At 33.5% G+C, this 17794-nt stretch overlaps 1 protein-coding gene across 2 annotated transcripts in view; it reads left to right on the forward strand.

Annotated features, from left to right (window-relative positions):
* Positions 1 to 17794, forward strand: part of RIOK1 (RIO kinase 1) — a 220935-nt gene that overhangs the window by 67207 nt on the left and 135934 nt on the right. For both annotated transcript variants that reach the window (XM_090404720.1, XM_090404721.1), the window contains exon 5: positions 10658 to 10748. In XM_090404720.1, the coding sequence (XP_090260846.1) occupies positions 10658 to 10748 (91 nt within the window). The remainder of the gene's footprint in view (positions 1 to 10657; positions 10749 to 17794) is intronic.

Genomic DNA, 17794 nt, shown 5'->3' on the forward strand with positions numbered 1-17794 from the left:
TGCTGGATGTTGCAAGTATAATATGTCCTGAAAAGAAAAAAAAAAGACTTCGAGAATATTCGTTTGTCGAGACGTACTGTTGTCCGGTGGATAGAAATTATGGCTGATGATATCAAAAAAAGTTTAAAAGAGAAGATTGCTAGATTGGAAGCATTTTCAGTTGCTTTGGATGACTGCACCGATGCTTCCGATACATCACAACTAGCAATATTTATTCGAGGAGTTGATGCGGATTTCAACATCACAGAAGAATTATTGGTGCTTCGGCCATTAAAATCTGGTGAAGATATATTTGAAACAGTCCGCACTGTCTTCGAGAGATTTGGGCTTAAATGGAGTTCACTATCTGGCATATGCACTGATGGAGCCCCTGCAATGGTTGGTGCACAGAAGGGATTTATTGGAATAGTTCATGAAAGAGCAATAGAACTACAGATCCATCCGGAAAATTTAACAAATTTTCACTGCATTATCCACCAACAAAATCTGTGTGCAAAATCGATTAAATTCACAAATGTTATGGAAATTGTAGTAGCCAGTATTAACTTTATTAAGTCACGTGCACTTAATCACTGCCAATTTAAGGAGTATTTGGCAGACTTATTTTCGGATTATAAAGAGGTGTCTTATTATTGTGAAGTGAGGTGGTTGAGTAAAGGTAAAATGTTAAAACGATTTTATGATCTGAGACAAGACATTGCAGATTTTATGTACATAAAAGGAAACACAATTAACCAAGTAAAAGATGATGAGTGGGTGTGTGATTTAGCATTCCTTGTAGATGTCACTGGATACCTAAACGAGCTGAATCTTAAATTGCAAAAACAAGACAATTGGTTCATGAACTGCAAGGACATGTCAAAGCTTTTTGTAATAAACTAAGATTGTTGGAAAGTCAGATAAGAGCTAAAAATTGTTATCATTTTCCTACTCTAGCAACTCATAAAAATATCCCTTATAATTGTTATGGAGATGAACTGAAGGCACTAAATAGAGCAATTTGATACAAGGTTTACCCACTTCAAAAACAAAGACTCCACATTCGCTATATTTGCTCGTCCGATGGATGCTGATGTAAATAATGTGCCAGAAAACTTATAGATGGAACTTATTGAACTTTAGGTGGATTTAGTGCTAAAATTACAATTTAACAACATTGCTTTGATGAATTTTTATAAATTTTATTTGGTGGAAGAAAAATATACAAATTTACGTGCCTTTTCAAGAAAAATCTTTTCGGCAGCACATATATGTGTGAACAGGTTTTTCAAGGATGAAATACAATAAATTAAAAATTTGGACAAGAATAATGGACAAATACCTCGAAAATTCTATGCGATTATCCTTAAGTAATATTAACGTCAATATTGATAGTCTCGTAGTTGAAGTACAAGGCCAATCTTCACATTAAATTGTTATGTTGTTCATTATATTATAAAATTTATGTAGAGCTTTATACCAAAGCATTATATTATAAATAAATGAAATATGAAGTAGCAACTTGTTTTAATTCATTTAATATTAATTTATTTTATTTAATAATTTGGTCCGGCCCTTGACTCGGAGACAAAATGATAATTTGGCCCCCAAACTAGGGAAGATTGCCCATGCCTGCACTAGATAGTACATATACTGAAGCTAATGATAAGGCCCTGGAAGGAGATTTTCCCAATACTGCATCATAATTTTTACTATCTACTCAACCAGGACATGCTTGAAGGAAATTTAAGTAGTGATATATGAGAGATAGTAGTTAAGAGACAATAGTGCTCTCTGTACTGACAGAAACCAACAATTTTTTCATAGATTTCTAATTTCTTCAATTCAAGTATGGATTTAATGAATATCCTTTGTTTAATTGATGAGTTATAATTAATTATGGTATCATAATGAAATATACTTTTTTTTGGAAATTTTATATTTTTTATATTAATTTTTATTTTATATTCTTTTATTATATTAGTGTTTTGTAAGAGTAGTAAAGATTGATTATTAACTATAAAATAACACTTATGCCACAGTAAATAACTTTTTAATATGTAAATATTTCATCTCGCATATCATAAGACATCATCAATACATTTATCAAACAACAACAGGAACTAAATTAAAAAAAAAAAAACAGCGTGCATGCCTAAATTGGAATCCCTCTATGTATACAGTTGCATATTTATGAATTAAATCTAATTAGACTGAAAATAAAATTAAAAAATAATAGATAAATTTATTTTATACACTTGAGGATAAGAATATCCCAGACTTTTGGAATAGTGAGACTGTCATTCTGATTAAGAATTACAGGCTCACTATTTCAAAAGTCTGAGAAATTGTTTTCTTCAAGTGTATAAAATAAATGTATCTCTTATATTTTTATTTAATTTATAGCCTAATTAGGTTTAATCCATAAATGCGCAACTGTATACATAGGATTCCAATTTAAGCATGTGCACTAAAATGTTTTGTATTTATTTATTTATTTTTCATTAGTTCCTGCTGTTTGATAAATATACTGATGATATGTAAGACGAAATGTAAGTCTTATGATATGTAAGATGAAATATTTACATATTAAAAAGTTATCTACTGTGTCATACATGTTTCACTATACAAAAAAAAGATTTATTATTGCCTTTAATGACTAACTATAGAAGTTACTCAATCCTCTTATAGTTTTTACATCTTATTTTATTTTTGAATCTGTAATGTTCAATGTAACCACAGTGTTCTATGTTGGAATTTTAGATTTTAACCTTAGCATTTTTATATTATTCTAGTTCATGTTTCTTGTTTTATTTCATGTACTTTATTAAAGTTCTTTTTATTCTTAACATTTCAAGGTTTAGTTCATAGTTATTTTGAATGCCTTGTTTGCCATTTTAAAATATTTTAAGTAAACCAAGTATAAGTTATTGTTTTGAATGTGATTACAATTTCACTGCTTGTCAGTCTTGTATGTGCAACATGTAATGTTGTAAATGACATACTCACAGCAGTCTTGAAATAGCTGTTCCTTTTTCAATCTTTTGAGGCCTAAAAGTGAACCTCTAGTAGAGAAATACTTGAGATTGTTAAGATACATAGACTTTTTTTTTTTTACTCATTTCTTTTTGTAGATATTCATAGCAGAAATTTCTTCATTGACTTTTATAATTTTGCTATTCTATTGCTCTCACTTTTTTCTAAAGTAATGGTGAACTGTATGTACAGTTAACTTGTATTCCACCTGGAAATCTTTCATTAAATATTTTGCTGGTACTGCTCAACATAGATTTTCTTGCTTGGGTTCATCATCAAAAATACATTTCATGTTTTCAGTGTTCTTGTTTGTTTTCATGGTTTTTATTTTTTATTGACAGTTTTCATGTGAAATTTATTGCAGCAGTTATTCTGTTAAGAATTTGGAAGATTTTGCGAACAAGTTGCAGAAAATATTGGGAATTGGGAATCAAGATCAAGGCAAGGGAGTAGGTGCCCTGAGAGAGAGAGAGAGAGAGAGAGAGCCTATAAAGAAAAATATGAGGAAGCTAAAGCATGAATACAAGTTTAAAAAGCAAGATAGTACATCCAGGAATGTGTTAGCAGAGTTAATCTCTGCTAGGTTGCCAGGAAAAAGATCCATAGGAAGACCAAGATATAGGTGGATTGATACAGTAAAAATTGCCTTAGAAGACAGAAATATAAGATCTGTTAATGTTACATTAACTTGACAGATAACAGATTGATTTGGAGGTAATTTTTGATAGGAAGTTAGTAAACATCATTACTAATCAAGAATTTGATTATGATGATGATGCAAGATTATTGTGGTAGCATGATACCATGACATAATGTGAGAATTATAAAGGAATTTCTCTACTGAGTGTTCCAAGTAAGATTTGCACAGGCATACTTACAAAGAAGCTTACTAAAAATGTTAAACATGATTAAAACCAGCTATGTTCAAATCATGAGAAAAACAAACTGGATTCAGGCCATATAGGGTTGTTAGGAACAGATTGTTATTTTAAGACTAATCAACAAGAAAGCAGGAACAAGGAAAGGCATATGATACTGTGTCAGGAGAAAAGCTGTTCAGAACTCTCCAATTAGTGTTCTAATTAGGCAGCTTGTGATGGATATGGGTGGGAGAGTATTGGACCTGGCCATAAGATCAGAAGAGCTATCCATAACCAAGGTGACAACATTGCCTCTAATTGGTGAATGTGACCATGCAGTCTTGATTTGAAAGGTTGTAAAACATGAAAAATATTCTATCAAGGAGTATTTGTGGGACTACAAGATAGGTGATTATGACATGCTTAGGAAAAAGCTTAAATCTGTACCATGGCATGAAACACTGCAGCGTGGGATATAGTTAGTCATCTGGAGGAAGCAGTATTAAATTGTATGATATTAAATTGGGTGAGAGGAGTAATCGGATAGAAGTTAGATGGATGAGTAATATCATTAAGCATGAGCTGCAGAAGAAGAAATGCTGTGGAAGGTATATAAAGAGAAAGGTGACCAGCAAACAGGTGAACACTACAAGACTCAGGCAAGAAAGGTGACTAGCATGGCAAAGAAGGCAAAATCAGATTATGAGAAGAATCTAGCTGAGCAGGCCAAAGTAAATCCCAAAGAGTTCTTTCATTATGTGGCAAGCAAGAGGAAGAATGACTGTGGAAGATTAACCTTAATGAGTGATGATAGTCACGAGGAGACAGTAGTGGATAAAATAATTGAGTTACAGAGGGACCACTTTGCAAGGGCATATCCTAGTGAGGTTACTGCTTTAACATATGAGACACACTAATGTGGGAAGAGAGGTGGATGAATTGGAGGTCCTTTGGATATTGTAGAATCTCAGTGTAACTACAGCTGTGGGATTAGATCAGCTAGGGTTTTGCAAAAATGTGCAAGGGAACTGGCATAAAGTCTCAGCTCTTGTAGAGTTTCAAGGGATGGAAAGAGGGCAAAATAATTCCATTGCATAAGGGAGGTTCTAAAACTGCAGTAGTAAATTATAGACCAATCAGTATCTCAGGCAGAGATAAAAAAGAGAATTCAGGAATGGGTAGATAAAAATATGATATGGTAGGTAAAAATATGAGGGTCAGCAGGTTTTGTGAAGAGCCGGTCATGCCTTAGTAATTTACCAGCTTTTTATAATAGAGTAACAGCTGAACTGGATAAAGGAAATGGCTACACAATGATTTTGCTGTATTTTGCAAAGGCATTTGACAGAATACCACATGGAACTCTGTTGCACAAATTAGAAGAAATGGTGATGGATATGACACTGGTTTAGTGGATAAGAGGGTGACTGTTATTCATCTATCAAAAAGTGATATATGAAGGGGCAGAATTGAGGTGAGGTGACTAGTGGTGTACCGCAAGGTTCAGTCCTGGGACCATTGCTGTTTAATTTGTACATAAATGATATAGGAAATAACCTGAAAGGAAATATTCAGTTGCTTGCTGATGATGCGAAATTTCTCCACATCGCCTTGATTAATAGTTAATGAAGGCGATGTGGAGAGCTTGCAGAATGATTTAAATAGGCTGTCAGTATGGGCAAAAGATAATGGGTGTCATCTTAATGTGAAGAGTAAAGTTATGAATTTTGGGAAAAATAGATTACAAGCCGTGTATCATATTGATGACACTGTACTCCAGGAAATAGATGACGCTAGAGATTTATGGGTGGTGGTAGACAGAGTTAAAGATTAGAGGACATATTGCTAAGATAGCCCATAAAATTGCTTTGCTATTGAAGACACATTAACAAGTAGAGATGAGGAAGTTGTTACTCCTCTTTATAAGGCTTTGATACATCCACATCTGGATTACTGTGTTCAAGTCTGGTTTCTTGTGGATGAGGATGCGGTGGAGAGGATTCAGAGGGGAGTGGCCTGTGGAATGTTTCCTATGAGGATAGACTGAATGTGTGTGGATTGCAGAAGTTGGTTGATAGGAGAAAAAGGGGGGATATTATAGAAACATTTAAGTTGCTTAAAGGGGTTTTATAGGATAGATGCAGGGGAAATGTTTCAACACTTGGCTGAGGGACCAGAACAAGGGATCATCCCTGGAAGTTGAATAAAGGTGTGGTAAGTAGGGGCTTGAGGACTAGATTTTTTTTGCTTGGAGATTTGTGAATGAGTGGAATGGATTGCTAGAGTCAGTTGTGAGTGCTTTGTCTCTTAATAGGTTCAAAGAGAGGTATGATAGATAGGGTGGATAGTTAGGGTCTCCTGTGAAAAGTCTTTGAACTCCGATGGAGGTGCCCATATAATAATAATAATAATTATATGGTGTAAATGAGAGATGTTATACAAAACAGTATATAGCCTGCTGAGTTGCAAGTCAGCAGTTAAGACTGACAGAGATATTGGAATATGGTATGGTGTAAAATCAGTTGTGAGGCAAGAGTACATGCTAACTGTACATTGTTCAGCATCAATATAGATCACATGTAGGAAAGTGGTGTTGTAGCTCATAACACAGCTCCATCAAGAGCCAAGTATAAAGAAGGACAAGATGACATGTATTGGTTAAACAGTGGATGGAATATACTGTACCAAACTGAAAAATTCTCTATATGTTGGGGATATTCTTTCAAATGCAAATATTTATATCACCCTGAACTAATAAGTCATCAGTTTCTTGATATGTGCCCTCAAGGGATGTACAACATACTGTTGCATTATTCTAATTTCCTGTCAAGAGGTTTTCTCCAAATTGGTTTGTCAGCATTCAGTCTGCCTCAGTTTTGGTCTTTTTCTTGCCATCTTGTCAAGAAACACTTTTTTACTTTTCCTCTCCCATTCTGTTAAGTGACCATACCTTTGTTTAACTCTGCTGAAGCATTCTTGAATCCTAACATTCTCAAGTTTGATTCTAATGTTTTCATTTTTAATTATTTTGCCATTGATGTTATCTGTTCACTCTCCTGATTTTTCTCAGAACTTTCTTATCTGTGGTCTCCATTCTTTGATCACTTTCTAACCCAACTCTCATATCCATAAGTTAAAACTGGCTTGAGCATTGCTAGTTTATTGTTTTGACCCATTTCTCTTATTCCAAATAAATTTATTCATTTGACTCTCTATTATACCACCTATGCTAATTCTATTGTTGCTATCTTTACTAACAAATTATGTCTAAAGAGCTGGTATGATGTAAATGGGAATTAAGAATGCAGTTGAAGTTTCCATGTTCTTGCCCATTTTCATAGTTTGGTCTTTTTATTGCTAATTTTTGTGCCAAATTTGCTAAAGCTGTTATTCAATTTAGTTAGATCCTGGAGATTTGCACTGGATTGGATAGGAGTACATAATCATTATATGCATGATGCATAGAACTAAGTTTGATATCTCAAATTCCGATATCAGATTTAATGACACTTCTTTCATCATGTTGATCCATATAAATGAATATGAGTAGAGATAGAGTGCACCCTTGTCTTACACCTGATTTTAATCAGGTGTAAGACAAGGGTGCCTTAATATACCTGTTTCTATTCTAATTGCTTATTTATAATTTAAATATAGACTACATACTGCTCTGTATAATTCCATTCACCCCATATAATTGGGTTTTGAATAGCTTTCCTTTGGGCATCTTGTCATATACCTTTTCCAGATCTACAATACTTAAGTACAGATCCTTGTCATATTTCCATGATTTCTCACCTACTTGTCATAAAGTGAAAATCTAATCTTGACAACCTCTCTTTGGCCTGAACCAGGCACTTTTTCTTCTTCTAGTTTGTCTTCCACAATCAGGTATGCTTGTGTTAATTTTACCTGGAACACTTAGTACAGAAATTCATCTAATTCTCACATTTAGTTCAGTTTTCTTTCACTTTTTATAAATGAGTACTATGAGAGCTCTACTCCAATCTGAAATTTGATCTTCTAACCAAGCCTTCTGAATTAATGCAGCACAGTCATTGTAAAACTATTATATAACCATATTTGAACATTTTTGGTCAGATGTCATCTACTCCAGTGTATTTCCAAATTTCAGGATTTTGATAGCTTTTTCTACTTCAAGTATTGATATGTACTCCTGATTTGCATTCCCATTTTTACCATGGTTTTTTCATTGTTTGTTTCATTTAATCTTTCAGGGTAATTACTTGATGTCCAGAATATAGTGAGGTTTGATGTCACCTTTATCAACTCTGATTACTGTACTCTTGACCTCCTTTTCTAAGCTTTTTTCAACAGCCTCCAAAATATTTTGCCAACTTTGTCAAATTTATCTTTTTTTATTCTTACCAGTCTTCCCATGACTTTTGTTTAACAACTTTTAAACATAGCTTAGTTCTTACATTTTTCTTGCCAGGAACTTGTGATATGCTTTCTTTTATACTGGGCTGCCTCTTTAATTTTTTGCATTTATCATGGAGTACTGATTTTTCTATCCTTGCAGACAACTTCACCATATGTTTCTATCTGAATCAATGTTTTTTCTTCAGAGTTGCCACTCTAACTCCAAGGTTTGGTTCTTGCTTTTAAACTTCTTTTTTTCTTGAATAATATTTATATACTTTAGTCTACATTACACCTCTAAAAGCTGCTTGACTTAATTTTTTTTTAGAAAAGTTTATATATTTTTCTTTTCAATATGATATTTATTTTTATCCTATTAAAAAAAAAAGTGATGATCACTTCCAATTTCAAATCACCTGTATTCTCTTATATCCTGAATTGCTGTGAAGATATTACTATCAGTGATAAATATAGGTCAAAAAACCTTTCACTCATGTCTTCTCTTCATATGAATTTGTGTGCATGTTTTATGTCAAAACATGGTTAATGATGATCAATCCATGTCTCGAAAAGAAATTAGCATTTATCACTTACCATTGTTGTTAGTTTTGTACTTTTCTTCAAATTTTCTTAAGACATTTCTATATGACTGGATTTGTTTTCTACCTTGCTATTTAGATCTCCAGCAACCAGTTTTTCCATTTTGTTTATTGGCTGTCTTCTCTAATGATTGATTTGAAAAATTCCTCTACTTCTTCCTTAATGAAAGCTTCTGTGGTTCTCTAAATTCGTTATGTGAACACATTTCAAAATTAGGCACAAATACATTTATTGTCCAATTCCTAGTTTTAAGATATGTCCACATAACTACTTGAAATTGCCTGACAATCAAGAAATTCATCTTTGTGATTGGTATTGAATACTATTGCTTCCCCTTCCTTTCATTTTCTTGTTCACTTTTTTTGATTATATATCACTCCCACCCACGAGAGGCTGCAGGTCATATCATATAACAAATAAATGCTGTGGGAGGGGGGGGGTGAAGAGCAGAGTATCTATTGATATTTGTGTTTTGTAGCTCATGTTCCTGTAAGTTTAGTAAAAATGGGGACACAATGGATGCTAGTTCTGCTGAACACTGGCCATCTCTAAGACAATAGCTGAAGAGAGCCTGTGAGTGAGAGAGAGGTCATCAATCAACTGAACTAGACCCCTCTGAACTGCAGCCGGCCTGGTTGGCTGAGTGGTTAGTACACCTGCTCTCCAACCAACAGGTTGCTGGTTTGAATCCTGCTGCAGACATGGATGTTTGTGATTATCTTATACTGCTATGATCTTTGCTGTCTTGTCTGTGCACCATTAAAAAAAAATAAAATACCTGGTGTATAAGATGGCCCCTTGTTTCAGCAAATTTTTTTTTTTTTACTTCAAATATCTTATTCACCAATACATACAGTACTTTTCAGCTTGAACACACAGCAAAATGATTTTTAATATATCAACTGATGTTAATGGAATCATTAAACTGATTGTGCTATATGATGTTTGCCATAACAATGGGTAAAAGTTTGGTTGTCAGCTTTAACATTGCTTTTAGATAATTTTCATTTAGCCAACTCTTATTAGATAGTGTTATAGCAAATTCACTTGTTATAACTCCAAAAAAAAAAAAAAAAAAAAAAAAAAAAAAAAAAAAAAAATCCTAGTCCAGTAGTGTAGTTGGACCACAGATGAGAGAACCATTGACACTTCGGCGCATGACAGAAGAAAGCAAATCCATTCTGATAATAGGATAATCAGTCCTTTTCGTGGGATAACTGTTTATTATTACATGTTGGAAAATTAGATTTTCTTTTACGAATATTCTAGTTTTTAAAGTGGTAACTATTTTTGCTTGTATAACGTGCTTTATATGAAAATTTTACATATAAAGCACATGATTTCATGTGTTGGTGGCGAATACATACATCCTTTATTCTTTTCTACCCTTCAACATGAATTGACTCTTCTTGGCACTCAGCTACGATTCTCTTCACTGTGGGCAGACTATACCAATGCTATTTTAAAGGAAATTCACTATAGTAAATAAATCTTCCTCTGTAATTACTTGTTTAGTTTTATGGGTTTTCTGTTAATGATTGTACAGTGAATTGACTATATTCATGACAGGTTTTTAAAACCTTAACATTATTTCCAAGATAAAAGCAAAATTTATATTGTATTTTATCTTGTAATTAATGCAGAGGATTTGCATTTAGATTGTAATTTATCCAAACTAAAGTAAACAATTCTTTGCTTTCAGCTGTATTGCTAATGGTAAATGCAGTGATTTTGTGAATTTAGGACAAGCGGAAAGTTTTTTATAACATTCAGATTATTTGATGTTCTGTTTATTTCAGACAAGAAGAATGAATCAGCAGCAAGATGGGAAGAGGACAAACTACCAGTCATCTAGGTTATTTCACATGTATGCTAATAAAATAAATGTTGGTAAGTATATGTTTTAATAGCTTCACTGCAAATAGAACTAAATTCAAATAAATTCAAGTTTTTATTTACGTTATTCTGAGTTTACAAGCTTTGACTTTCTTACTATTTGAAAAGCTTGCAGATTTTTGCAGAAGCAGTTTTCAGAATGATGGGGATATGTTTGATGGGCACAAAAATTGTAAGCCAACTACTATTTCTGGTTTTGCACAATGTAATTTTTCATTATTCAAAACAAAAATAAAAATAAATAAATAACTTTAAAAAATATAATTAACCATATAGTTTAAAAAGTGGAACTATTACATTGGGTAAAGCTAAAAATGCTAATTTTTAATTCTAATTTTTTAAGATTCAGAAAGAATAGTTGTGGTCATAACTTTTTAATTTAAATAAATATTTACATGTTAATCCTGCTTAAAGTTAAATGGTTATTAAAGATTGTATGTATGTAAATATTTGATACCTTTCTTTTAATGTTACACAGGTGATCATCATTCATTTTGAAAAATTGTGGAGCCTACTACTATTAAGAATATTTACTTTAATTTTCCAACATTTTGACTTTCATATGAACACGGAGACAAGCTACATTACAATTCAAATAGAATGTCACAGTGACACTGATTTGAACAACCATTATTCTACTGGCCTGACCTCTAGTGGAGTAAAAAACCTTCAGAACTATATCCTATTTTTTATAATATGGCCAGAGAACAAATTCATATTATTTTGTAATACTTTTAATACAGTAATAGTGGTAGCTTAATCAATAATTTAATGTGTGTTTGTTATATTAAGGCTAAGATCCTGGAGTAGTACTACAGTCCTAATTATAATTTATAAAAAACTTAGAACAAAAGGTTATGGTAGAATATGCGCCAGCCATGTTCTTAGGATTTTTAGACCATTATTGTTAAAATTGGGATAGTTGATTATAATTTCACAGGTCTCCTTAAATTTGCACTCCTGTCATGTTTTGGTATAATATAGTACAGGTGCCTTTTCCAGTTAATTTTACACTGCATGGAAAGAAATCAACAGACACTCTATGAGCAAGATGTATCGTGCCATGTAACAAGTCACAAACACCCTTTATGTTTGTAGCTGGTATAAATTGGAGGAATATGATGTTCCCAAGTCAGTGCATTGTGCTCAGGTGAAATGGCTATGAAAAGGAGCTGACAGAGTTTGAAAGAGGAGTTGTGACAGGATGCCATGTTGCAGGCCTATATGTTTGGCTAATTGTTGACAAACTAGGTCATCCCAGATCAACAATCAGTGATACCATACTGAGATAGAAGTGCAGTGGAAGACCCATACTCACCAAATGTGACTGTAGGGTGTTACGAAGGATAATATGTAAAAAACGTCATTCATTAGCTGACACAGAGTTGTCAAATGTTGTTTGATGCAGAGTTCTGGCATTGATTGGAACACAAATCAGCACAAAAAACAATTAGAATCAAGGCTTCCATGGTAGGACTGCAATATGCAAGACATTGAATTTGTTCTATGTTCTATTTGTTCAGCAATCTGAGCATGCTTCATCGTCTTTAGTGGTGCAAAGAGGGTGGGACATGGAATCTTGGAAAGCTGTGTTATGGAGTGACGAATCATGCTACATCCTCTACTGAGCAGATGAATGTGTGTGTGTGTGTGTGTGTGGTGAATGCCTGTGAATGTCTCTTACCAGAGTGTGTAACTCCAGCTATGAAATTTGGATGTGGTGGTGTGATGATATGGTCCTGTTTTTACTGGTTTGACCTTGGACCTCTGTTTATAGTACCATGAACATTGAACTCTGAGAAGTATTTGAACATTGTGGACAATGCAATGCTTCCTACTTTGTGATATTTCTGTGGAACTGACCATTGTCTCTTCCAGCAAGACAGTGCACTGTGTCATAAGGTTGCTGTAACTGTGTGGTTTTGTGGACATGGACATTGCTTGACTGGCCTCCACAAAGTCTTAATCTCAACCCTATGAACATCTGTGGGATGCTGGAGTGTCAGGTGAAGTCAAAAGGCATCTGCCCCATAACAGTCCAGGACCTCATTACATGGCTGCAGGAAGAATGGTCCAAAATTCCCATTGATTACTATTGTATGCTTTTAGAAAGTATGCCCAATAGAATTGCAGCAAAAGAATGTCCTATATCTTATTAAGGTGGGAACCATGGCTGTTTGTTCCTCACACTATGATGTCCATTGACTTCTTTCCAACCAATGTACGTACAGTATTCAGGGTATGGTCAGAAAAGCCAGATATGCCATGGTTATTTAATGTGTTGTTTATGTTTGGTTTTCTGAATAGGAATTGTACATCCAGTTCACCTATAGAAGGCAAGTTACAGGTGTACTCCAGGGTGAGCCAGAGCGTGAATGCAATCCTTGGAGAAGTTGAATAACTCCTCCAAGTATTTGTGTGGTGTTCTGTTTATTTTATCTGATATCCCTTTAATGTATGGAATGGCTACAGTTTTATTGTAATTTAATTTATTTTTATTATTAGGTGGAATGAATTTTGTTGATAGTATTTTTGCTGTAGCCATTTTTTTAGGAAAATGTTGCTGATAATTTTTAATTCATGCTCAGGTGCTTACTCATTGGAGCAAATCTTTAAAATCCTGTTTTTAGTGTATTAATGACACTTAGTTTTTCTGTTGAGTGGTGATAAGAATTTGTGTTTATATTGGGCAGTAGTATAGGCTTACAGTAAACAGTGAATTCAATTTTGCAGAAGGTTTGAAAAACTGCCAAAAGGAAGACGTGACAAGTGTATCTAGAAAGCCAGAACACACTTTCAATTATGAATTGTATGTGTTTGTTCTGGTGGTTGAGGAAGATGTCTAAAGTCTGCAGTTGTGGGGCCAGATAATGAAAACACCATCAATTATGTCTGACTTTGATGCTTTAAGGTAATGGAATCTAGATTCCTTTACTTTGAAATCCAAAGTCTGGCTCTGGTACGTTGACAATGTTTTCATTATCTGGCCAACAGCCACAGACTTTAGACAATATACAATACAATGCATACTCTAAATGATGACCTTAATATGAAGGTTGAAATGTCAGGAAATTGGAGTATAAGTATTTGATGTCTTTCCATGTGTAGTATCAGAGTAATGGAGTTATATTCTTAATTTCTTTTACTTCTGTCTTGTCTCCCCTCTTCACCTGATGCATATGGCATTTAACATTTACTGCTTCTCTTTGACATATCCAAATTGCCAGCATCACTACTCCTGCACTTTGGGACCAATATTATGTAAAATAACGGTTACTTGAACGCAAGCACTGCTATACTGCGAGAGTTGATCTGATAACCAAGAACTACTCAGAATAGTGCGCAATTTAAAACTTATGAATTGTCGATTACTAAAAGAAAGAGCCATACAGCTTCATTTTGGCAGTGTAAAATTAGCTAAGCAAAGTGGATATTAGATCCAACATTATTTCAAAATCAAATGTTTGTAGAAACAATGAAAGTTGTGTAAGTTGACTTGAGAGCTTATGAGAATACAATCCTTGGCATCCTCCAGTTGCCTTAGTTACTTAAGTCAAGTAGTGCAAGCTAAGGCAACTTGGAGATGCGGAGGATTGTATTCTCATAAGCTCTCAGGTCAACTTACGAAACTTTCATAGTTTCTACAAACATTTGGCTTTGAAATAATGTTGGATCTAACATCCACTTTGCTGATGCAATTATAAATTGTTTATTTCTGGAATTTTCCATTTAATATTTTCTGACCAGGGGGGACTACGGTATCTCGTACCATAGTCCCATGTACCAGGTTTTCTATTGAAGAATAATAAATTTGGGATGAAACTGAAGCTCAGGTAAGTAAACAAATGAAATGGTGGGAAATCATATGCTGACAACAGAACACACAGAATTGGCAGAAACTATACATATAACACATAGAAGGACAACATGAAAAAAAAAAAAAGCACAGATTCAAACAAAAGAGAGAAGAGCATGAAATTATAAAAATGAAAATCCAGAATTAATGGTTACATTTGAAAATGCTATGATGGTTTAAATGCTGCTTACCTGAAATTTTTGTAATATAATAATACTGTATATTGTTTATACCAGTGTCTTAAACTGTGTTCCATGGAACCTTTGGGTTCCATGAAAAGTCATAGTTTCCCTAGAGCATGCAGATATTTATAACTTGTATTAGATGTAGTTTTTGGGGAAAAAAATCCAATGAATGGGGAAAATATTTATTTTTATTAAATTGACTAATTTTCTAAACATTTATGTTACTCTACTTTTTGTAATATTAACCATCATATGTTTTCTATATTAAAATATCTTGCTGATAACAGTTTATTGTCATAATTCCTTTCAGTAGTTTATGAAAATAAAAGTCTTACAGTGGCTGCACTGCATAATTCAGAAAGCCTGGACTGAGGGACGAATTCCCGATGATTGGAGTAGAGCTCTCATAGCACCCATATATAAAAAGGAAAATAAAACTGCATGTGAGAATTACAGAGGTATTTCCCTACTGAGTGTTCCTGGCAAGATCTATGCAAGTATACTTGAGAAACAGTTGAGAAGAATTGTGGAAGAAAAGCTTGGTGAAGAACAAGTTGGATTCAGGCCAAATAGAGGCTGTCAGGATCAGATCTTCACTTTACGACAAATAGTCGAGAAAGCATGGGAATATAACAAAGATCTGTATTTAAGTTTTGTCGATTTGGAAAAGGCATATGACAAGGTGCCAAGAGAGAAGCTATTCAATACGCTGCAGTTATATGGTGTCAATGGGGCATTATATCAAGCAATACTTAGTCTTTATTTGAGTTGTAAGTCGGCAGTTAGAATTGAAGGAAGTACAGGAAGATGGTTTAATGTTAAATCTGGTGTGAGACAAGGATGTACATTATCCCCTCTGTTATTCATTATCTATATGGATCACATTATGAAGGAATGTGGTATTAAACCTGATATCAAAATTGGAGATGTTAATGCCAGCTCTTTGCTTTATGCGGATGATGTTATACTTCTAAATAAATCCGCTACAAGTCTGCAAGATTCTCTGACTAAATTGAATAGCTGTTGTAATAGATATGGTATGAAGGTCAGCAATAAAAAGACAAAGACAATGAAAATAGGCAGAATCATTGAAAATGTCAACTCTGTTGTGAATGGAGAACCTGTGGAACAAATAAAACATTTCAGCTACTTAGGCACAATTTTTACTGAAGATGGTAAACTAAATATAGAAATAGACAACAGAATCAGCAAAGCTGGTATCGTGGGAAGTCAATTGAATAAATTCATATGGAATAAGAAAGAAATTAGTCGGAACACTAAATTAGCTGTATACAAGACTGTGTTCAGACCAGTTTTAACTTATGGATCTGAGAGCTGGGTCAGAAGTAAAACACTTGACCAAAGACTAGAGACCGCAGATATGAGAGTCCTGAGAAAGATTAGAGGCGTGAACAGATGGCATCAATGGCAATATCATATTAAAAATGAGGATATTAGGAAAGAACTTGACATTGTCAGCATCCAGGAATGCGTTAGCAGAGCTAATCTCAGATGGTATGGTCACTTAAATAGAATGGGAGAGGAAAGATTAGCAAAACAAGTGTTCTCTGCCAGGTTGGCAGGAAAACGACCCAGAGGAAGACCAAGATATAGGTGGATTGATACGGTACAAAGTGCCTTAGATGATAGAAATATAAGATCTGATAATGTTGGAGTCTTGACAAGTAACAGACTGATTTGGAGGAAAATTGTAGATAGGAAGTTAGTAATGATGTAATTTTTTCATGTAGTACTGTCATATCCTGTACACCCCTTGAGGGTACATGGCAGGAATTTGATGATGATGATGAATTATTTAACTTCCTTGATATGCTCACATGAAAAAGCATGTTTTTAATCTTTTGACTTATTACTGTTATTTTTATTTAATGTTTTATTTCTGCTTCATTCTTGAAAATTCTATGAACAGATCCCTTTTTGTTGAAATATGTTGTTCAATATATTTCATGACTCCTACAGTTAGAAACACTCAGAAAAGTCAGCATCCACCTCTTCAGGAAAAAATCCCAAATAGGTACTTGATGTCATGAGTATTATTTTTATTTCTGCTTACATCTGTTTCATTACTACTTTTATCTTTTCAACTGGCATTTCATACATTGAACTTCCAAGTGACTGAAAAAAAGCAGGAATAGCAAGCTTCAGTAAAACAGAGATGCTCTTTAATTAAAAAAAATAACAAAACAAATTGTCACTTGTTTCTTTATAACACAGCATTTCCACAAAAGAATGCTAGTATATTTTAATTACAAATATTTATTGAAAAAATGAAGTGCACCAGTAGCAAATATTGTAAATGACAATTGAGCATGTATTTTTAAGTTTTATTATCTCCATCCAGTAAAGGTTGTAAGCCTATAGTATATTAGTACTGTGAGCGGACTAAGAATTTTTTCTTTTTTTTTTTTAATATATTTTTTATTATTTTTTTCAATTGACTTCCTACCATACCAGCTTTATTGATTCTGTTGTGTATTTCCATATTTAATTTACCATCTTCACTAAAAATTGTACCAAAGTAACTGAAATGTTTTACTTGTTCCATAGGTTTTCTCCATTCTCGATGCAGTTGATATTTTCATTTTTCTGCCTATTTTCATTCTTTGTCTTCCTATTGTTGATCTTCATACCAAATTTATTACAACCGTTATTCAATTTATTCGGAGAATCTTGCAGACTTGTACTGGATTTATTTAGAAGTATAACATCATCTGCATAAAGTAACAAGCTGAGATTAACATCTCCAATTTTGATATTAAGCTTAATAGCACTTTCCTTCATAATGTGATCCATATAGATAATGAATAATAGAGGGGATAATTCTTGTCTGACACAAGATTTAACATCAAGCCATCTTCCTGTACTTCCTTAAATTCCAACTGCTGACTTAGAACTCAAATAAAGATGAAGTATTACTTGATATAATGTCCCATTGACACCATATGACTGTAGCATTTTGAATAGCTTTCCTTTTGGCA

Source organism: Typopeltis vanoorti, chromosome 15 (assembly GCF_054136105.1).
Source record: "Typopeltis vanoorti isolate ZY-2024b chromosome 15, IOZ_Tvanoo_1.0, whole genome shotgun sequence".
NCBI classification, from domain to species: Eukaryota; Metazoa; Arthropoda; class Arachnida; order Uropygi; family Thelyphonidae; genus Typopeltis; species Typopeltis vanoorti.